The following is a 23,487-nucleotide window of genomic DNA, read 5'->3' on the forward strand; positions in this document are numbered from 1 at the left end:
ACACTCACCTTGAGATGCTTGGAGTTGTAATGAGAGGCTTCTGCTTGAAGGCGAACTTGGGTGACGCATTGAAAGTCACACTTCCCACCTTAAGAATCCTCTGATAGTTTGCTACACTATCCTGATCACATGGTGCTGTGAATCTTTATTATTAGGTTCACATGGGATGCAGCTTGGGAGGAATTAATTTGTGCGTTTGTGTGGCAGGCGGGAGGCCAATCTTGTGGAGACAATCTAGCCCCCTTTTCCTCTATGCTTGTCTGTCAAAGTACTGGCATTAATCTGCCTGACCAGGGCTGGCCATATTAGTTTAAGAGCAAACACTCCAGAAACAAAAGACTGAACTTCTATTTCAATACTAAAGATGCCTAATGAGGTATCTGAAGAAGTGTGCATGCACACGAAAGCTCATACCAATGACAAACTTAGTTGGTCTCTAAGGTGCTACTGGAAGGAATTTTTATTTCATTTTATGCCTAATGAAATAGGTCCCCACAAATACAGTGAAAAAGGGCATTCCATTACAAGGGTGCAGACAGGAAATATCACATATCACACAAGACTCCTCGAGAGCAAAAACACACGCAGCAATGTTGCTCTTTGCTTACAGCAACAGCTCACCTATCAACACGGTACATGCAATGCTTTTTTTTTTAAAATAGAAAAAAAGTGCTGGTACTCACCATGAAGTTGTTACAGCAGGCGCCACACTTTTAACATTTGAAAATAAAAAGTGCTGGTTCTCTGTACCCTTGAGTACCCCCAGAAAAAAAGAACTGGGAAGATGTAACATTTAGACCTGATCACAGAGCCCTGATTCCATATTCTTTGAATCTAGCGGGGGGAAATCACATGCTTACCCAGCTCTTGATTCCTTTCCTGCGCTGCAAAAATTAGGTTTCTGTGTGCCCCTTGCCTCGTAGCACATAGGGTTGCCAGACTCAATAGAGCAGGGGTTCCCAACAAAATTTTCTCGAGGACCCCTCATCGAGCTGCTATTGTGACAAGGACCCCCATTAATTCTTAATCCTAAAATTAAAAAGTGAGAGCCAAATTAAGAGTCTTTTTATAAGAGTCCAGGGAGGAGGGAGGGGAATGGAGAAGACAGGAAACCTGCGCAGTAGCACACAAATGAAGCCGACGCGCGCAAAGCATCTTGGGGAGGTGAGCGTTAGTAGAATGCGCGCACTGCCTCTTTGCAAAACAGTAGTGTTTGTAAAGCGCCACCTAACGGCATACAGCAGAACTACTGCCTCATCTAATTCTAGTTTTGCGCTAGACTCTGCTCATGCAGGAAGCGGCCAAAACAAAAAATCTGTTATCATACGAAATATATTTAATATATTTTTTATTCTAATAGCATCTTGCGGACCCCTCTGGCATAGCTCGCGGACCCCTGGGGGTCCGCGGACCACCTGTTGGGAACCACTGCAATAGAGGACATGACTTCTGTGCCTTTAATTGCCCTCCTTTCTTTTGAGTCTGGAAACCTTAAAGAGAAACCAGCAGACCCTTTGTTTAATTTCCAAGCAAAGGGTCTGCTGGTTTCTCTTTAAGGTTTCCAGCCTGAAAAGAGAGCAGGGCAATTAAAGGCACAGAAGTCCTGTCCTTTATTGAGTCTGGCAACCCTAATAGCACACATAATGTAACATTTATTTATGTCCACAAAAACCCCTTATATCCTGCCCTTTGCACTGAAATCCCAACAATAAATACATAAAAACAACAAATATTAAAACAAGATGCAGTCTTGATCAACAATATCATCAGTTACCTGAGATCTAGGCATGCATCTACATTAAAATGCCTGCCAGGAAACACAGGTCTTTAGCTGGTTCCGAAAGCTGAACAACATTGGTACTAGGGCTGTGGCTCAGTGGTAGAGACTCATGTGCCACATGTAGCAGGCAACAGGTCCAATCCCCGGCGTTTGCAGTTAGGGCTGAAAATGTTCCCGCCTGAAACCCTGAACAGCAGTTGCCAGTCATTGCAGACACTGACAATATTGAGCTAGAATCGGACCAATGGTCTTGACAGGTTGTAAGGCAGCTTCCTATGATGCTGAACCTCATGGGGAGGGGGAATGCTTTCCATATCTGGAGTGCTGAGAAGACTCCCTGGGCCTCCCTTAAGGCTGGAACTTCCAGCAGGGCCTCAATAGAGAGGCCAATTTGTGCAAGCTCCCCCTCCTTCCAAAACAGTGGAAACATCTCTGCACAAACTCCCCATGTCATGTTAATTTGTGTGCATGCTGGAGCCGTTCAAACTCGGGATGAATTGTCTCAGGTAAGTCCAACCTGTCGTAGCCAAAACCCAGGAGACATGTCTTCTGGGCCATGTTCCTAGGTGAGTTACATGACCCACATGAGAGTACGGAGCCTAAAAATGAGATATCTCGATTTAATTGGGGCAGTTGAAGGGTATGATATTGACCAAGCCATTCTCCTTTCTGCTTGTTAATACATTTTCCTTTTGTTCTGAAGTCTCATTTTTAGATCCACTTTTGCCCTGCATGGAGAAGTGTTTTCTAAGTGGAGGAAAAAAATATATATACCTCTCGGAAAACGTCCAGGCACATACTGTACAGCTGATTGTAAAGTGACAGTGAAATGGTAAGTCAAGTCTCCTGAAAAAGCATAGAGCAGTTAGCATCCCAGTATCATCGGGCCCTATCACTACATGATTAAGTTCTTACCAGACTTTTCAGTAAGGGCAACCTTCCTGATCCGGTAACTGCCAAGGGCAAGCCAAATACACAGAGTCAATCTATGAACATTTAATCTCTGCAGAGAAGGCAGATTAAGTGTATAATTGACCCATATAATCCACATATCATCTCCAGTCAAATGCTTCCTACGTCCGGTTTAGACAGACAGGGGCTCTGCAAAAGAAAGCTATCAGGGACTGCATATTACCAGGGCTGTGGATTTCATCAAAGTTCGAGATGGCTTTTTAATCACTGATCTCAGAGACTGCTAGACTTAAGCAGATGAACTAGCTGCTAAGCACATCTGTTTTAATCCTTATCTTCTGGTCAGGCAGGCTCGTGTCTTCAAGAAGTACAAGGAGGGGTGGGGGAAAATAAATTAATTTTTATTTAGATCTTTGCAATCTTGGGAGCTTCGCTGGATGATTTGATTTCTCATATCAAAAGCATGTTGTTGTTGTTGTTTTTTTAAGTATTTTTTTTGGGCAAGGGGCAAGATATTGGATTAATCATCTGAGAGGAGGGAAAATGCCATCTGCGCCTTTTGTGGATTCTGCATCAATATCCGAAGATCCACATAGCACCTGGATTCTCATCTCATTTTTTGATACTCTGCTGCTACCGAGTAGCAGTCTATAAGAATGCATTCCTCACAATATCCAAAACGATGGTTCTCATCGTGAGATCTATTGGCGATGGACTTTGAAGTCTCTTGAAGCCAAGGGTGGCACAGGGCCAAGCTAGAATGCGACACTAATCACATGGTTGGTCTTTGCATGCTTGTGTTGGGCTTTACTATACAGCAGTCATGGGGGACAGAATCTAGAGGGAGATCATGGCATGCAGTGCAGGGGGGGAGGGGAGGAAGAGGGGCTTTAACACTGCCCCTGCTATGGTCTGGGTCCAGACAGGGGCCCATGGATGTAGCAACCGAGTAATTTCGTTGTTCCCGCAAGGGGACAATGACAATAAAGATATCTTATCTTATCTTATCTTATCTTATCTTATGTGCCTGCTATTTCTTGGGAAGGAAGCTCCCATGCAGCCATGTTGTCACTGTTTGTGTTGCATTTGGGTTCTCTCCTTTGAAAGGAACCTGCCAGAGCTCCCCTTACCTTCTGCCCCAGTACTGTAAATCAGGGTTGGTTCACACAATGTAGGAATTGCCGGCTACAGGCCTGCATACTGTAACTTGTACTTGCAGTAATGTGTGAGAGCCATACTTCTTGTTGTTAACTGACATATATACCTGGGCAGCTTGCAAGATGGAACAATCCCCCTCTCCCCCGCTGTATGTTGTTCTGGGGATTCCCCCCACCCCCAGCCAATTTCACGAGGCATGGGGTAGGGGTACATGAAGGGAGGAGCGGGGTGCAAGCCCCACTGTGCTGTCTTTGCGTGGGCTGAAGCTGGTGGAACTAGTTAGCTGAATTCCCAAGAGATGGTATGTTTTAATACACGGAACTTAATTACACCAAAGCCCACATCTCTTATGTCCCACAGATGAGCCATTTGCAAGGGAATGACATCCTGACAGTACTGGTTCTCACTCTATGTCCAACTGCTAGCCAGCCGTTCATTCATTCATTTAACTATTTAGAACCTGCACTTTTCATGAAATATATCAAGACGGCTTACAATATAAAAATACAATAAAAACAGTCTATAAACATCCACAAGGAGCACATCAATAAAACATCAGTAGATACTGGCTGGTTATAAAGAAAAAATTCCCGTTGCGAAGGCCTGTCTAAACAGTGCAGTTTTCAGAAGATGTCTGAAAGGAGGCAGCGACGATTCCTGCCAAACCTCTCCAGGGTGGGTCTTACCAAAATAAAGGTAGTGAAGGCCAACTGGACCCTAGGGGTGTGGGGAACTACCAAAAGTGCCCCATTGGAGGATCTCAGTCAGGGGTCAGCAAACTTTTTCAGCAGGGGGCTGGTCCACTGTCCCTCAGACCTGAGGGCAGGACTATATTTTTTGGGGGGAATTGAACAGATTCCTATGCCCCACAAATAACGCAGAGATGCATTTTAAATAAAAGGACACATTCTACTCATGTAAAAACACGCTGATTCCCGGACCGTCCACGGGCCGGATTGAGAAGGCGATTGGGCTGGATCCAGCCTCCGGGACTTAGGTTGCCTACCTATGATCTCAGTGCTCAGTGCTCCCTAAGGTACTCTGGACCCAAGTTGTCCAGGGCTTTGTGGATTCATAAACCTGGGCTGGTAGCAAATCAGCAACCAGGGCAGCTCTCTTAGCAGCGGATTATCATGTTGCCAGTAATCTGTTCCTGTGAGCAGTCTAGCAGCTGCATTCTGCAGCGGCTGCGGCTTCAGGACCAGATGCAAGGGCAGCCCCACATGAAAGCAAGTCCTGAGATTACAGCAATCAAGTCCTGAGATTGCCAATGCATGGGGCCACTGTCATCAGCAGGTGGTCACGCCCCCCAAACGGTCACAGCTGGAGTATCAGCATGAGCGGATAAAAAACACTCCTGGCTACAGACATCACTTGGGCCTCTAATGGATCAAGGAGTAGCCTCAGGCTGCACACCTTTTCCTTCAGAGGGAATGCAACCCATGGGAATGTTACCCTGCACCCCAAATTCCCAAGCAAACCCTAGCCATACACAATCACGACTCTCTTATCATTTAAACAACACCACAGGACCCCACTTGGGACAGGTAACACAATGCTACTGTTTTTAGATTACAAGAGATGCTAAAATCACGTATCAAAAACCCAACATATAACCACAAATCAGAGTTATAGAACCGATATACAGATAAAACCACACACCTCTAGCCGAGAAAACACAAATGTACAATAACACTATTGTGTTTCTTTTTCATAACTACTGGCCCTCTGGCCACCCTTTTAGTATGATGGGACAAAGAAGTCATGTGAAATTGCCGTAAATAACTCTTGGAGGAGAAAATAGCTTTGTTAGCTGCTGGATTGTCAGACTAACTTACTAGCCAATCTGTTTCTTTCCCCAGTGACCTGAAGAGAAGATTTTTAAAATGACAATGATGACTTTATTCCACAGTAAACCCGACTAATTTACAGAATAAAGGCGATTAAAATGTAGACCACACAGTAATATTCAGATAATCTCCTGCATACCCCAATATCCACCAGGGAGAATAATTCTGCTATCACCGCTCACATGGGGAAGAGGAACTGGGGAGGTAATGAACACTAAAGCAGTGTAGAATGAACGGCCTCGGGAACAAAAGAAACAGCAAAATTAGCCTTTTGAAAATGTGTTGCCAATAATATTAATAACTTAAAATATTTTTTAAAAAATAAAAAGTGCAGAATATGTGACAAAGACAAGGAGGAATCCAAAGGGAACACCACCTTCAGAAATAAAACAAAACAAAGGTGGTGATTTTATTGATTAACACCCCAATTCTATGCATGTTTAATCAGAAAGTACGGTAAGCCCTGCTATGTTCAGTGGGGCTTGCTCTCAGGGAAATGTCAACAGGGTTGAAGCCTAAGATGTATTTCATTGTTGCTGAGATTCACTGAAAGTAGGCAGCTTTGTGAAAAAGGAGACAGAGCTCCTGCACTTTTAATACATGGGTAGAAGAGGGAATTTCAGCAGGTATAGCTTGCATAACAAGCTGCTCCTGTTAATTTTTCCTCTTCTGCTAGTTGTGTAGGAAGAGCCCTATCCTCTTTTGCATTAGGTCACCCGGAAACAAAGCAGGCAACGCAAGGCCTTGGAAAGCCCAGGTCAATGTGCCCACTGGGGAGGGTTACCTGTTTTAGAGCAGGGAAGTTGTTGAGACTCCCAACTCCCATCAGCCCCTGGCAGCATGACCAATGAGTCAGGGTTGATGGGAGCTGTATCCCAACACCAACAACTGGAGGACCACAGGATCTCCACCCATGTTTAACAGAAGGGGTGAGGAACCTGTGGCTTTCCAGATGTTGTTGGACTCCAACTCTCAACAGCCTCAGGAAGTATGGCCAATGGTCAGGGCTGAATGAGAGCTGTAGTCCAGGTCTACAGCTTCCCCACCGGTCTTGCTCTAGGGCAGGCATCCCCAAACTGCGGCCCTCCAGATGTTTTGGCCTACAACTCCCATGATCCCTAGCTAGCAGGACCAGTGGTCGGGGAAGATGGGAATTGTAGTCCAAAACATCTGGAGGGCTGAAGTTTGGGGGTGCCTGCTTTAGGGCAGTGTTTCCCAACCTTGTGCCTCCAGCTGTTTTTGGACTACAACTCCCATGATCCCTAGCTAGCAAGACCAGTGGTCAGGAATGATGGGAATTGTAGTCCAAAACATCTGGAGGGCCGAAGTTTGGGGGTGCCTGCTTTAGGGCAGTGTTTCCCAACCTTGTGCCTCCAGCTGTTTTTGGACTACAACTCCCATCATCCCTAGCTAGCAAGACCAGTGGTCAGGAATGATGGGAATTGTAGTCCAAAACATCTGGAGGGCCGAAGTTTGGGGGTGCCTGCTTTAGGGCAGTGTTTCCCAACCTTGTGCCTCCAGCTGTTTTTGGACTACAACTCCCATCATCCCTAGCTAGCAAGACCAGTGGTCAGGAATGATGGGAATTGTAGTCCAAAACATCTGGAGGGCCGAAGTTTGGGGATGCCTGCTTTAGGGTGACAAGATAAAAAGGAAGAGTAGGCTTCTGTATCTTTAACAGCTCAGAAATGCTCACAAAGGCTCAAAGTGCACCAGCCAGGAAGCCACACAAGGCCACCTTGTCATAACTACAGGACCTTTGATAGGGAATTTCAGAATAGCCATGCAAGCTGCATCTCTCTTCAACATGACTCTTTAAGGTACAGGAGTCCCCTCTTCTTTTGCAGAATGTTTCCAGATTAAAATGAATGTTTTTAATCTGAAATTTTCCAGATTAAAAAGAAAAGAATGGCTTGAGTATGCAGACTGTTGGGCCACAGTGGGAAATAGTAGAAAATGAGTGCCCTAGGCAGGGTTTTTAGTGCTATAACCGTGTCCTTACACTGGAATTTAAGTTTATATTTTTTGGAGCTGTGTTCCAAATTGAGAGCATGTTGCGAATTTAACCCTGTTTTGAGCACAGTGTTTATCTGTGGCCTTGAAATGGAGTTCATCTTGCTTATAGTGGTGTGCTTCTTACGGGGAACCCGATGCAACGTTTAAGCCAAACGGATTCTTGCTGTGTGTTGGCTCCTCTGCAAAGACAGGGCCTAAACCTTTTAAAAGCTAGCTGAAGCAGAGAGATGCGACCTTATATAGACCACGGTTTCGACTGAACTGAAATTCAATTTCGATCAACTATCCGTCTGCTGGGATCTGCACAAAACTGGAAACTGCTCAAAGGAAAGGTTGGCACTGAAAAGAACAGTCCCGGGGAAATGTACTGCTAATGGAAGATTTCAGCATAGGCAGGCAGAGCGCTAGCAGATCTGTAACAGAATGGAAATGACTGCCTCTTTGTCATTGCCAAGTGGATAGGTGATTTGTATTTGACATTTTTTTTAATATAAAAAATGCTTGAAATTCTCTTAAGAGGAAAGGAATCTCTGGAGTGCTTTATGCATGAATGAGGCATTCTCAGTGGATATGGGTCATGCTAGAAGATGTACACAGGAAGATTATTTGACTCCAATTCATGCCACTTGATATAATGTGATAAAACATTTGACATGAGAGATAAGTTCCATTTTAATCTTGGAGAATATCGGGGGGGGGGGGAGAAGGGTGGTGGTGAAAGGAGAGAATTATGCAGTAGGGAAGAGGCTTTGGTGGGAAAAGAAAAATGGAATGGGGGGGGGAGAGAAGATTGGCATCAAGCAGGAGAGGAACTTGTATGGGATGGTGCAGCAGTGACGATGGGAGAGAAAAGGCTTTTCCTGCCCAATGCAAGCAAGGGAGCACGTAAATAAAGCGCCGGTAGGTCTGAAGGCATTCACATCCGAATGCCAGAATAGTGGGTGAGTGGCTGGTTGGGGGAGAGAAACAGCACAAAACAAATGAGAGAGAGAGAGAGAGAGAGAGCAAGAGAGAGAGAGAGCGCTGAGAGGTGCAAAGGGAGAAAAAGGAAGCTGCTTTACAGCCACAAAAACAACATAAACAGAGCTCCAACCTAACAAGTGACTGAAACAGTAATGTCAAGCACCTGCTGCAAGCGCACAATTGCTAGGGCAGAAAATGTGTTGCACAGCAGAAGCAACAGAAAGGCAGAGACGTCTGTGAACATGCACTCTATGCTATTCAAAATAAAATCTTAGTTGACACTTGGGAGCTATCGGGCACCACAGCTGCCGTCCTCTTTCAATGTATTAAACCTAGGTTTTAAGATTTTAAAAAACCCATAAAAGTTCCACCCAGTATTTCCTAGAGGATCCCAAGTTCTAGTTTTAAAGCATTACAATTGTATTCTATAATGCAAAAATCGGAATTATTGGTTTTTTTAATTTTTTTTTTAAAATCATGCTTAGATTTCCCGGAGGGAAAGGCCATTCCCTCCCACCCCTTTCCTTTAATTAAAAAAGGGTCTTTCGGTAACGATGCTATCTCAAAGTCAAATTGCACATGCACCCTGTCTGACTTCTTCACCTCCCCCCACCTTTTAAAAACAGGACGTTTGATGATAATAATGACTTGCAGTGCAAATCCTATACATATCTACTCAGAAGTAAAGCCCTCTGTGTTCAACAGGGCTCACTCCCTGGTAAGAGAGCATAGGATTGCAGCCTAACACATTTCAGATACGAGATGGTACATAAGATGCTTTTATCTAAAAATCGAGAGAGAGAGAGAGAGAGAGAGAGAGAGAGAGAGAAAGTGGATCCAAGTAGAACATTAGAGCAGACAGAGAGCTGAGAGAATTTCACTCAGAAGGAAAAGGAAACTTAAAAAATAAAATAAAATCTAAAAGTAATCAATTTAATCTCAAAATGTGACTTATCCTCCTGTCTCATTTTGCCACATTTTGCAGTTTCTCCTCCTTGGATTTCCCCCAAGGCGGAGAAGGCATTTACTTACATCAAATAACCTTTCTATATACATCTCCTCATTGACCTTATCACGCAGGATGTCCTGAGAATGGCGCACGAAGGTCACGTAGGCGTCAGCGACATCCATCCCTGGTTTCTGCACAGAGAAAAGGAGTGGGGCAGGGAGGTGCGGGGGGGGGGGGGAAGAGGAGAGGAGAGAGAAGGAGGGTGGGGAAAGAAAAGGGAAAAAAAAAACCCAGCATGAAAATGGCATCTACCCAAGAAAAGCTTATTCATTTGTAAGGATCCTTCCCGCCCGCCTGCCCTTTGCGCTCTATTCCTCCTGACGTTGTGGCTGAGGTTCCGTTCCCTACAGAGTATCTGTGGCATATTTGGGTGTCAGCTATTGCTTTCTTGTTCGGTAGTTAGCTGAAGCAACACAAAGTGCAGCTCGCACAGCGTAAAAAGATCACCGCCTGGAGGGATGCTGCGTAGATGGATATACCGGTAGACTTTCCCTTGACACTCTTGATGCCAGGAAGTCCTCTCTTGCAATGTTTGGTACTATTGACCTAATTAGCAAAGCAACAACTCCTGCTGGGTTCACCCCCCACCCCACCCCTTGTGTCCTCTGTACGCAAATCTCCTATTATACAAAGTTAGAAGGCTAACACCCAGCACTTAGTCTCTTTCCCCTAAGGCATTTGAAATAGGTACATGCATATATTAAACAAAAAACAAAAAGCGCCATCAGAACCACACATTATAAAAACATCAGAACCAAACATTATAAAAAAGAGTTTGCAGTTTTATCTTTTATTTCTATCTAACATCACTAACGAAGCCTATAGATGGGCCTTTTCTAGAGCCCGTTTTATGCTGTACGGCTAATTTATGCGGGTACCAATTCATGAGCGCCTTTGCCCTTGCATGTCCAATAAGGTAGAATCTGTCACTCACATCCTTTTATTCTGTGAATTTTATAGTGAAGAACAAGCTCAACTTATTTTACCCCTTTTATCAAAATTTATACCCTTACAATATTATTTGGAATTCTACTTCGAAACCTTACGAAAATTCCTTCTGGAAGATTCCTCAAGTCCAGTATCATATGATGTGGCCAAATTCTGCACTTTAGGCTATTAAGAAACGTAAATCTCTTCTTTTGAATAATACATTGCAAATTCATTTTGTGTAACTGTTCTGCTTCTGGTGATGTTATTGCTGATTTTTGGTTTGTATCGCTGGCTTTTGCTGTATTAAAACCGAACTGAACTATTTCTATATGTCTGGTAGGGGCACAAATACTTCGGCAGTGTATTGACTGTAGTGGGAAGTTTAGCAGACTTTCTCTTGTTGAAACCTTTGCTGGACTGGGCCCTAAATGCTAAATAGCTACTAAGGCTGCGATCCCGGGTCTGTGTCCAGGGACATAGTGGCACTTACTTCTAAGTAAACATGCACAGGACTCCCCTGTTCAATCTCCAACCTGTCTCAGGAGTATGTCTCCCCGAAACCAGAACTACTAAAGCTTGCAGTATTTGTGACACTCATGGCACAGTTTGTGTTTCCCTCACAGGATGCAAGCCGTGGAGATAATTTGGGAGAAAATCATCACTAAGTAAGTTCACACTCCTTCACATGTTGGAATCGAACTTATCTCAGAGGGAACCCATTAAACTGCCGAAACAAGAGTCATTATGAAAGCTGCCACACAAATCTTAAATGTCTGTGGCACATTGGAAGTTTCTTCGTAATGGGTGTCATTACTTGTATTACTGTGATTTACCGCAGATCACAAAGTATCATTTTCTGTATGAGATGTGATTGTCAGCCACTGTAAATTGAAGTTAGTTAACACTTCTCTGTAATTTCCAGGGTGAAAATTAGGACAGTTTGAGAAGCAGTAGGAAGATAGTTTATATATATATATATATATATATATATATATATATATATATATATATATAAATAGAAATACAATTATCAAGCAAAGGGCCAATGGTTGGCCCCAGAGCTGCCAGTAACATTTTTAACACCTACTGAAACAATGACAAGGTATTAATTTAAAAAACAATGAGGACAATGTAAATGTGGCGGTTATAGTTTTTCAAGCAATTTCCCGCAAGCGGATTGTGCCAGCTTTAGGATGCAATAAAAAATGCTGTAATTCTCCAGTACTAAACAATCATCTTTCCAGAATTAGATGCAGCAATTGTTATCTGGTTGATGCTAAGAGAGCTAAGCTTTTACCTGGAGATAAAACCTCAAAGCTCTCCTGACTGGACAGGTTTGGGGAGTTTCCCCACCAATGAAAGAATTTGCCAGTCAGTTGAGATATTGGATGGGTTAGGGGAACAAAGGGAGTGAAGGCATCAACTTAATCGCCAAAATCAGATTGCAATAGTCCCGTTGTAGAACATAATGAGTCCGACTAAGTGCTGAGACTGGGATGGCGTGAAGGAGGGTCTCCTCCTACATTATTTCCCCCTTCTTGGTTTCCTCTACAAGGAAGGGAGTTGGGGAGGGTATCCTATTTAGCTGCTCTGACATCTCTTTTTCATTCCAGCTTGCCATGCTCAGCTGCTTTTTCCAACATTCCCACATGCCTACCTGTTCTGCCTGGCTGTTCAACAGTGGAGCGGACTACCTTGAAAGGTGGGGGACCCGCCTTCATTTGAGGTTTTATACAGACGTTCTTTAGCTGTGACTCCTGCATTGCAGAGGGTTGGACTGGATGACCCTTGGGCCCCATCCAACTCTACAGTTCTGCGATTCTATGTCCCACCTGTAGTTTCTACAATCACACCGTTTAATGCTGCACTGGTCCAGAGATTGGCAATCCCCTATAGCTGAAAGCAGATGTTGTCGGAACCTGATGTTAAGGTTCCTGAGCCATGGGGGGGGCAGGTATTTTCCTAATACACCCTGCAATCATACTCTGAGGCCCTTCTTCATGTGCTCCCTCTATGAGAGGGGCCATGAGAAGTCTGGAGGGTGGCTTCCCATTTGTGGAAAACTCCCCAGAGAGGCTCGCCTGGCACCTACATATTCTGCAACCAGGTATTTGGCGGATTTGACTACTTATGACCTTTTAAATGCGTTTGTGGGGGGGGGGAGGGTTTCAAAACAACGGTCATGATGTTTCATCATGTGAAAAGAAAAAGGAATAAATTCTAAACTTTGCCTGTAACTTCCATAAATAGATACTGAAGTAAGCAATACAGTTTACTGCTCAAAACCACATATAGCTTCTCTGTACTAATTTTGTAAACATCTTTATCTTCCAAATTCTACATAAGGATCCATATTTGTAAAGTTAAAAGTAGTCATTCATGTTTATAAATTCTCATTTTAAAAAAGTCTGTCTGCAATTGCCTCCTGTTTATCAGTCATCATCCTTGACTCCCACCAACATTTATATACTGCACTTAAACTTCATTTAAATGTTAATTTCTGGCAAGCAGAGTGCTTTGCCTGAGATCTTTAAGAGTTCTCTTCATTATAATCCAAGCTCTAAACAGAGAGATGCAGGCAGCAGCACTACTTGCCCTTATAAGAATGATATAATGTGGTTATTTTGCAGAAATGTTCAAGGCTGGTTTTGGTATACACAGCACCAATTCAACATTTCTGCCTATCTGGGTTACACTTAAATTATGTTAATAAGAACTGACCTGGTACTATCATCAGCTTATCTGATTTTGAATAAGGTAGTTTGGGCCTCTGTAAAAGTCATTCTGGAGTTTATATAGTGGTACCTTACGAAGTACTCGACTTCCGTATTTTTTGAGTTACGAGCGGCAAAAACGGCCGCGCGCTTACATTTTTTTTGACCTCCGAAGGGAAAACGTGGCACTTTTAGATTCGGTTTCCTCAACTTACGAAGTTTTAGATGCGGTTTACTCGACTTGCGAATGTTTCCGTTTCCGTTTTTTTTTTAAAAAAAGGGAAGCCGCTTTTCCGACTTCCGAAATTTTCGACCTACGGAGGCGCCTTCGGAACAGATTATCTCCGTAAGTCAAGGTACCACTGTAATGGTTTTTAGAAAAGTTGTTTGCTGGACATGTTGCCATTATATTTTTGTACTGCTGTGGTTTGGAAATGGTTTCTATTTTACTGCTTTGGCATTTTTTTAATTTTTTAATTTTAAGGAGCTTTATTGATAATGGGAAAGACAACAAGAAAGAATGAAAACATTAAAAAATGTTTTCCTAATGTACATTCCTGACCTCTGCTTTGGCTTTAATTTTCCTCTTGCTAGGCCTAGCAAACGGAACTATTGCTCTCTCTCCTTCTTCAACCTCACAAGCCCCCTCTTCTGGCCAGGCCTCATTTTTAGGGTTGCCAGGTCTGCTTCCAAAAAATAGCAGACAAGCGGTTTTTTTAAAAAAATAATTAAATTAAATTATATATTTTCTTATCTGCTGCTGCTCCTGTGCGTCAGGAACAGGAAGAGGCGTCCTTTTCTTTCACGCCTCTCCCTTTTGTTTTCTCTGAGAGTCAGGAACAGGCGGGACAGAACTCCGGCAAGGGGCGCCTCCCCCACCCCCATTTTTTAAATGTCTTGTGAAACAATTGAGTATGATTAATAATTTTTTCGGAGAATCGAGTTCAATGGATATTCAATCTTTGTCTCATTCTTACTTATGAAAAAAAAAGACAAAACGCGATTCTCCTATCCTTATTCTCTTAGGCTGTACAGCTTTAGATTACATACCATTTCATCATAAAGCTTTTGAATAAAAAAAATGTCCACTATTTTGTGGGGAAAAAAAAGTGAACATAATGTGAAAAAAGCGGACTGTCCGCTCAAATAGTGGACACCTGGCAACATTACTCATTGTGCTGCCTGTTTGCCACAATTATGACAGACCCCAGTCTTTGCAGTCCGGCCATTGTTTCAAGATGCTGGTAGCTCTCAGGAACCATTTCCCACAATGCCACTCAAATGCGCAACAGTATTTTCCTTTGTTTCCTGGGACTGCTGCCTCCTGTTGCCCAGTAAGGCCTCATAGTTTAATACTCATCTTAGGGCCATTCCACACTTGCCACTTACAGTGGTATAGTTGCCGTTTGAGCCAACATTTTAAAGAGTGAATTTGTAGTTGGTAGTCAGCAGCTTTGGTCCAACGCTGCTGTTATTACAGAGTTAGTTTTGAAGTTACCCTTTCCACGCTAATGGCAGGTTGTGCCCAAATTCAGAAAAGTTCTGTGACATCCCTCGGAGTCCACATTTAGACTCTGGGCCTGCGGTTCCCCATCCTTGTTTTACATATTGGTGGCTGATAAACAGCATATGATGCAAGGGACAGAGAATCATAAACGCAAGCCTATCTATAGGGTAAAATTAACAGGAAACTTTCAAGATAAATCAGCTCTCAGAAACTTTTGTAAACAGGAGTCTCAAGTACACCATTAGCTAAGACAGGATTTAAAGGGGAAGAAAAAACAACTCCATTTTTCTTCTTCTAAAAATACATAGCAGGAACTATTGCAAAAATTATCGTAATTTTTTTTGTGCTTACGGGCACATCCACGTATTTGGAAGCTGCCTTCACCTGAAACAGAAAAATAGCCAACTTTAGATTATGCTTTCGAGCTATGCAAACAAACACAAACAGGGAAGCAAAATACGACAACTTAGCAGTATTACTAAAAAATAAAAATGCAGTAATTATTAGACCAATTCAATGTACATGGCACTGAAGGATAGATTCTAATTAAGCATACTGAACCACTTAGAAGATAAAACTTAACTAACTATAAGCCACTTGCTAATCTCCCTTTCCTGAGCAAGGTTCTGGAGCGAGTGATTGCAGACCAGATCCAGGGGCTTTTGTAAGAAACTGATTTTCTGGATCCATTTCAATTGGAGTTTAGGCCCTGTTTTGGCACAGAAACTGCTTTGGTCGCCATGTATGATAACCTCTGTCGAGAGAGAGAGACAAGGGAAACAGGTCCCTGTTAATTCTTCTCAATCTCTCAGTGGGCTCTTTTTGTGCTCGGGTCCTGCTAGTGGGCTTCCCATAGGCATCTGGTTAACCACTGTGAGAACAGGATGCTGGACCTGAGGGGCCATTGGCTGGATCCAACAGGCTCTTATGTTTCAATGCATTGCAATGACTCCCATCCAGTGCTGGTTTTATAGAAAAAGAGGAGCCCGGAACTCACCACAAACGCTTTCCTTGTTCTCTCATAATGACAATGGTGCCCACCTGAGAGGGGTTCGGAAATGAGTTCCAGCTGAAAAAGAGCCCTGCTCCCACCCCACCAGAATAATGTAAGAAAGGGCCTCTGACTGGTATGGAGTTGGGAACAATGACTTATGGGCATTTGGTATTGCAATCATGCCTCCAGCATTATTAATGTCAAAAGCTCTTCCCTCCTTTCTGTGGCCCTTCTTGGTAGGCAATGTAAAAGCAAATGGGTTATTTCTGCAGCTGGCAACAGAATGTTGTTGTTGTTGTTGGGGAGTCCATGAATTTCTGAGTTAACATATCTAACGGAATGGTTTCCAGATGGACAGAGAGACCCTTTTGCAAAGGTACCATAATGCATCCCATCTGCAGGGCTGAGAATTTCTATAGCAAGCACGTCTCTAATTAGAATAAATCACTGATCAGCATCCTTGTTTGGGTTCTAAATACTCACCTGCTTCTAAATATTTCAAAAGCTACAGGTAAAATAGCCTAAATATTAGACACACATGCAGGCACACACTTGTATCTTGCGATGAATAAATTACATGTTCAGGTTGGGAAATGCATCGTTTGAGACTGCAAAGCAAGGAACCACTAAATAGGACCACTGAAATCAAGCCATGTGCAGTTAAAAGGTATTGGGGGTGGGGAAATCACTCTCACACATCTATTAAAAATACCCTATTCAGGGAAAGTTAGAATTAAGAAGGCATAATTTATAAATTGAGACGCGGGTGGTGCTGTGGTCTAAACCACAGAGCCTAGGGCTTGCCGATCAGAAGGTTGGCGGTTCAAATCCCTGCGACGGGGGTGAGCTCCCGTTGTTCGGTCCCAGCTCCTAGCAGTTCGAAAGCACATCAAGTGCAAGTACCGTAGATAAATAAGATAAAAAAATTCCTTCAGTAGCACCTTAAAGACCAACTAAGTTTTTATTTTGGTATGAGCTTTCGTGTGCATGCACACTTCTTCAGATACGAAATAAAAACTTAGTTGGTCTTTAAGGTGCTACTGAAGGAATTTTTTTATTTTACTTCGATCCAGACCAACACGGCTACCTACCTGTAACTAGATAAATAAGAACTGCTCTGGCGGGAAGGTAAATGGCGTTTCCATGCGCTGCTCTGGTTCGCTGGAAGCAGCTTAGTCATGCTGGCCACATGACCCGGAAGCTGTCTGTGGACAAATGCCAGCTCCCTTGGCCTATAGAGCAAGATGAGTGCACAACCCCAGAGTTGTCCGCGACTGGACCTAATGGCCAGGGGTACCTTTACCTTTCTTTACCTTTAATTAATAAATTACCATGGACTTTGAATTCCAAAAGGATTTAAGGTGAACATTTGGACGGGCTCTACACTTTGCCACCATCCCTCCCTTCTCCTCTAATATCAATGGAAAGCCCAGAATGTATTGGATATTTATGAAATTCTTACCCCCCCCCGGGGGGGAATCTTGCTCCCTTGCCTAAAAAAAAGCAGTCATGTACCTACTGATGTGCCTTATAGCACATGCATGTTGGACATGAATGTGCACTGGAACGCATACCAGTGCTATGTTACTCTCCGATATCCCCCACCATCCCTGCCTAGTATGCATGTCCAGCTGCCACTTATTATTTCCTCCCGACAAAAAAGTAAATTGTACAGACTCGAACATCAGGAAGGTCCGAGATCATTGTCTCCATCACTGGGATAATACTTTTTGTGCCGGAGTTCAAACCTGGCAGGTGACTGCAGCATAGTACAGGTGGGGAGAGCCAGAATGGCTCCACTAAACAAGCCACACAGCACTGACCGACCCTCCCTCCCACCTTGCCCCTCCCATTCAATGGTATTGACTCTGCTGCCAAGAGTAGGGTTGCCAGACTCAATAGTGGACAGGACTTCTGTGCCTTTAATTGCCCTGCTCTCTTCTGAGTCTGGAAACCTTAAAGAGAAACCAGCAGACCCTTTGTTTCATTTCCAAGCAAAGGGTCTGCTGGTTTCTCTTTAAGGTTTCCAGACTCAAAAGAGAGCAGGGCAGTTAAAGGCACAGAAGTCCTGTCCTCTATTGAGTCTGGCAACCCTAGCCAGGAGGTCAGGTGCAGGGGTACCAACGTGAATGAAATATTGTGGGAGCCCAGGAAAGCCCTGCCCCACACATGATGCAGTGCACACACCCCATTTGAATGTCAATGCCCTTTGGGGGGGAGGGGGCAAGCCCCTCAAATATTTTATTGGGGGGGGCAAAGGCTCCATGGTCCCTAGGAGCATAGCAACCACTCCTGAAGCAGAGGCATCTCGCTTTTGACATGGAAGGTATGACGTAGTGATCGTGACCAGAAGCCATTGACAGCAGCATCCTCCATGAATTTAGCTAAACCCTTTGAAAGACATTCATGCTGGTGGCTGTCAGTACATCCTGACAAAGCAAATTCCATGCTTTAACTATGTGCTGTGAGAAGAAGTAATTGCTTTTTGGGGTTTGTCCCGAATGTTTCAACATTCAGCTTCATTCGGTGGCCCCGAGTTCTAGTTTTATGAGAGGCCTATTCCATTTCTTCTCACCATGCTCGCAAACTACAAACTTCTGCCGTGTCTCCTCAGTTACTCGCCTTTGTTTGAAACGGGAAAGCCCCAAATATTGCAACCTTCCCAACCTCATGCCTTTTCTGTAACTTTCCCCATTCTGCAACATCACTTTTGAGTTAAGGCTGTAACCAGAGCTCTTCACCCAACTCAAAAGTGTGGTCACACCACAGATTTGCATTATGATATTGGCAGCTTTATTCTCAACCATTTCCCTAATGACCCCTAGCATGGAATTTGCGTTTTTAAAGTGACTAAACTTAGCAGAGCAAGACAGGCAGGAGGAAGGCCTGTCTCCCCCCACAGAGACAGCACATGCAGCATTGCTTTCCTGCTAGAGATTTTGGGCCTGGCAATCTCACCCTCCAGCAGGAAAAGACCAGGGGCCTGAGAGCACCTGCGATCGTTGGCATCACTCTACCTTCCTCTTCCCTTGAGAAGTTGCTTGCAATCCACAGTCAATGATATGTGGCCGTGCTTAGAGATTAGGAAAATGATTGCAACCCTGCCTCCCAAGCAAGGTCTCCCTTGCCCTGTACTCTAGAGTGGCACAATATTTAAATCGGCCTTCAGTGTATGTTTATTGGACCTCACATAGATACCTCCTTCTCTACAGTATAGTTCTGAAACAAGACCACAAGGAAACAATTAGAACAATAACTAAAAATAAAACAATTTCATTACCCTAGCCATCTCCTTTGGTGCTTAGCATGCACACACTTTTGCACCCCCTCCAATCTTTCCTCTTCCCTTAGGGCAGAGGTTTTCAGCCTTTTTGAGTCCACTGCTTCCTTGACAAATTACATTCTTTCTGTGTCACCCCTGTGAGGCATAGGGGCCCAGTTATGTCACCCCTTGCCTTCAGAGCTGGCAGCCTCTAACCATTTTCCAAACGCCCTCTGTTGGGGAGTGTTCCTTCAACCTCCTCCCCTCTCCCTGAGAGTCCTCTGGGCAACCACAGTTGCCACCCCTGGTCTTTGAGCTGCCCCCCCGCCCCAAAGAGAGGTGCCCCAAAGAGAGGCACCACCTGCCTGGGGAGCTTGTAGCCAGGGCTGCTGCAACAAACATCTGTGCAAGCCTTTGGGAGGCAGAGATGTGAGAGGGCATCAGAGGAGGGAGGGAGGGAGGGAGGGAGGGAGGGAGGGAGGGAGGGAAGGAAGGAAGGAAGGAAGGAAGGAAAGAGGGAAAGAGGCCAGTGTTGCTTGCGGCACCCCTGACTATCATTCAAGGCACCCCAGGGCGCCACAGCACACTGGTTGAAAACCACTGCCTTAGAGGTTCCTAAACAGCAACAAAGAGCAATATGGCAGCATTGTCATTTGAGTGACACACTCAATGTACTTGTGGGTCCCAACTCTTTTTTTTAAAGTAATTTTTATTCAATTTTTCCATCACAGCACAATAGAACAATAACCACAAAAATGAACAAGAAAAAACAAAAAAAGGAAAAACCAACAAACAACAAACAGACGGTAAAAAATATATAACTTTTAGACATCCATTTTTCTTAATCATTATCTCGTGGACTTCCCCTCCCCCCTTACTGATTTCCAATTCATAATCCTCTTTAGCAATTTCATATATCATAATTTATTAATCCTTTTCATTTATTACTCTTTCCTTAACATCCTACCCCTACCCCCCCAACTCCCATCCCAGGCATCCCCCTGCCACCAGGGAATCCCCAGGTGGGGTGGGACAGAAGAGGCAGTCCTTTTTATACTTGGAGCCCCCACCCCAATCCCTGTACCTCCCTTGGGTCCCAACTCTTTAGTTAGAAGACACTATCCTTCCCCTCCCGTCTCTCATTCTCTTTCTCTTCATTCAATTTATATCCCCCCCTCCTCTCAAAGGAGTCCAGCGCTTCAAATACATCAATAACAATATCATCAAACACATTCTGAAAGCATTTTAAAACATTTTAAAAAACCTGTTAATCACATTCTAATCTAGGATAGGTAAAGGTAAAGGGGCTCATCTCGCTTTACTGGCCGAGGGAGCCGGTGTACAGCTTCCAGGTCATGTAGCCAGCATGACTAAGCCACTTCTGGCGAACCAGAGCAGCACACGGAAACACCGTTTACCTTCCCGCCGGAGCGGTACCTATTTATCTACTTGCACTTTGACGTGCTTTTGAACTGCTAGGTTGGCAGGAGCTAATCTAGGATAGCTGACACTAAATGAAGGTTAAGTAGCAACAACCATAAAAACAGTAACTGTTCGTTTGACGACATACTGTAGTTGAGAACTATTCGTATATTTTAAAAACTAATGAAAACAATATACAAAAAGTAGTAACTTAGTTATTGTTATCTCACTGACATAAATGTATTCGTAGACACAGCAAAGGAAGAGAGTAATACAATAGGTGTTTTGCTACTGTAACAAAACTAGAAGCAGAGAAAAAATTAGAGACCAGAAATAAGAAGTCATGGAACTGCGGCAAAATAAAATGAACGTTTGCCGCAATGGAGATATAATATGGCAATGACTCAGTCTGTCTTCCACATTGCCTTCTCACAAAACAACCCTGAGCTTCTCCCCCCACCTAAAAACAACAACCAGCCAACCACAACTGCTTGTTTTTCTTTAGTGTAAAACTTGGCTATCATACATTGCAATTTTCATGCTGCCGGATGTTGTGTGATCTCTTTGCTAGGCTGCAGCTCATCAGGAATTATGTGACTTTTCCCATGAAATTTCTCAGTTTATGACAAAAATTTGTGCTGAACAAAAATAAGATTGCCAGTAACCTGTCCCGGGGGTAAAATACACTCTCTAGTTTTAATTAATATGTAGCAGTAATTCATTCCCCGCTCTGCTGTTCAAAGCGAAGAGAAGCTTCAGATGAAATGAATCTTGAGCAGCTGTCATCAGCTTGGTCGCAATTCTTTTCTTTCGACAGAGATACCCACCTAATGACTGGACTTCCAGGTCCAAGAAACACTATTGACTGTAGAAAACAGCTTTCTCCAGCTCCCTGACTAAATGCAGAATGATGTTCCATTAAGGGGGGGGGGGAATCCAAAGAATATTTTATAATGATGTGGTTAGTGAGAATGCTATTAGGACAACTGATGCATTAATTTTAAGCTGAATTTCACAGCAAGAATTGAAAATGAGGGTATCCTACTAGGTGATAAAACGGCTTGTCATAAGACCCCTGGTGACATGTCATTTTCTAAGCAAGTGGACAATGTTTGATAAAAGGAGTTGGTAGAAGGCTGGGTGTTTGGAGATATATATCCAATTTTTTTGAAATGATTTGTTTGTATAGTGAAAGGAGAAGCAAATGGACTACAATAAGAACAATGCTTCTGCATTAAGGACGATGCTACAGACTTAGAGAATTATGCTACCCTGCTGATGCTTCTTTTAAGCAGTGCTGTAAGCATACGGGATACCCCCCCCCCCAAGGTTTGTAATATTTGGCCCAGTCTGGATGCTCAGTTCTTGCCTTGCTAAGCTACAGTTTAGCAGCTGGGAGCAAACAACAAGACTAAACACTTCTTTCTCGCCCTGTCCCCTTGCCCCTTCCTTTCTTGGTGCTTACAGCCTCATTTAATTAGTCCAATTACTGGTAACAACTGTTTTTGAAATAAGGAGCTATGGTTTAACACCAGTGTACTAACCAGGATCTTAAACCATTCAGGCTGTAGTTTTTAAGATCCTTGTTAGCGAGCATATTCATCTGAGGCTGTGTACACACAAGACCTTTAAAACACTTTCAAAACACATTATTTCCTTCAAAAAATTATGAGCACCAGAGCTCATAAGGCAAGGCAACTGCCTCAGGCGGCAAGATCCACAGGAGCAAGAGAGCTCAAAGTAGATCGATAAGAGCATGTCTATCATACCCTGTTTCTCCAAAAAATAAGACATAGCCATAAAATAAGCCGTAGCAGAATTTTTAAGCATTCAAGGCATATAAGCCATAGCCCGAAATTAAGACACAGTGATAGGCACAGCAGTAATGCCTGCTGCGGCAGCAGCAGGAGGAAAAAAAAAGACATCCCCTGAAAATAAGCCATAGTGGGTTTTTTTGTTTGAGGAAAAAGGAATATAAGACGGTGTCTTATTTTCGGAGAAATACGGTAGAATAACAGAATTGGAAGGGACTACAAAATTTTCTTCCCCACTTGTTACTGGTGGATGTGCCCATATTCTCCTGTGTGTTAAAAATTAGGAGTTTCATGAAGTGGTAAAGTTCCCCACATGTGATTGGCCGCCTGGCTGACTTAGTAGTTTATTGTTTGTGATGTTGCATGGGAAAGGTATCCAACTTGCTTGGAAAGCTGTAATTAAAAAGTTTCCTGGTTTGGATGTCACAAGAAACTGTGGTTTAACAAACTACTATACCTTCCTCAAAGCTCAGTTTGCGATAGGAGGAAGGCAAGGGGGCGGCGGGGGGGGGGGGGAGAGTGCGCACCATGCTCATGTTTCATCGGAAATGTTTACATCTAAACCAAGTCTATATCTCTGAACCCCATTATAGTTAATTGCCCTGATCCAGCAGTTTATTAAAGGGACAGAAATTCTAATCTATATATGGACCTCCTCTGTACATCAACATGGGAACACAGGAGAATAGGAAGCTACCTTATACTAAGTCTAACCATTGGTTCATCTACCTTAGTATTGTATATTCTGATTGGCAGAGTCTCTCGAGGGTTTCAGGCAGGGAACTCTCTCAGCCCTGCCTGGAGATGTCAGGGATTGAACATGGGGTTTTCTGCATCTGGTTGGCCACTGTGAGAACAGGATGTTGGACTGGGTGGGCCTTTGGCCTGATCCAGGAGGGCTCTTCTTCTGTTCTTAATTGAACAGAAAAATATAAAAGCAGGGAAATAGATGAAGAACACTTCCCTCTCCGACTTTCATCTTGCCTTTAGGGCAGCATACATGGTTCTTCCTTTAATCTGCACAACAACTCTGCGAGGTAGATCAATCTGAGAGATGGCAACTAGTCCAAGGTCACCCAGTAAATTTGGCCGCTGAGACGGATTCACACTCAGGTCTCCCCTGACTAGCCACCATAACACACTGACTTTTACTTGG

General features: G+C 43.6%; 1 protein-coding gene across 6 annotated transcripts in view; it reads right to left on the bottom strand.

Annotated features, from left to right (window-relative positions):
- The window catches only part of CADPS (calcium dependent secretion activator), a 376,860-nt gene that overhangs the window by 35,865 nt on the left and 317,508 nt on the right, over positions 1-23,487 (bottom strand). For all 6 annotated transcript variants that reach the window (XM_035106756.2, XM_035106772.2, XM_060271298.1 and 3 more), the window contains 2 exons: positions 15,191-15,223; positions 9,712-9,819 (listed from right to left, as the gene is read on the bottom strand). In XM_035106756.2, the coding sequence (XP_034962647.2) occupies positions 9,712-9,819; positions 15,191-15,223 (141 nt within the window). The remainder of the gene's footprint in view (positions 1-9,711; positions 9,820-15,190; positions 15,224-23,487) is intronic.

This window comes from Zootoca vivipara, chromosome 2 (genome assembly GCF_963506605.1).
Source record: "Zootoca vivipara chromosome 2, rZooViv1.1, whole genome shotgun sequence".
Taxonomy (NCBI): domain Eukaryota; kingdom Metazoa; phylum Chordata; class Lepidosauria; order Squamata; family Lacertidae; genus Zootoca; species Zootoca vivipara.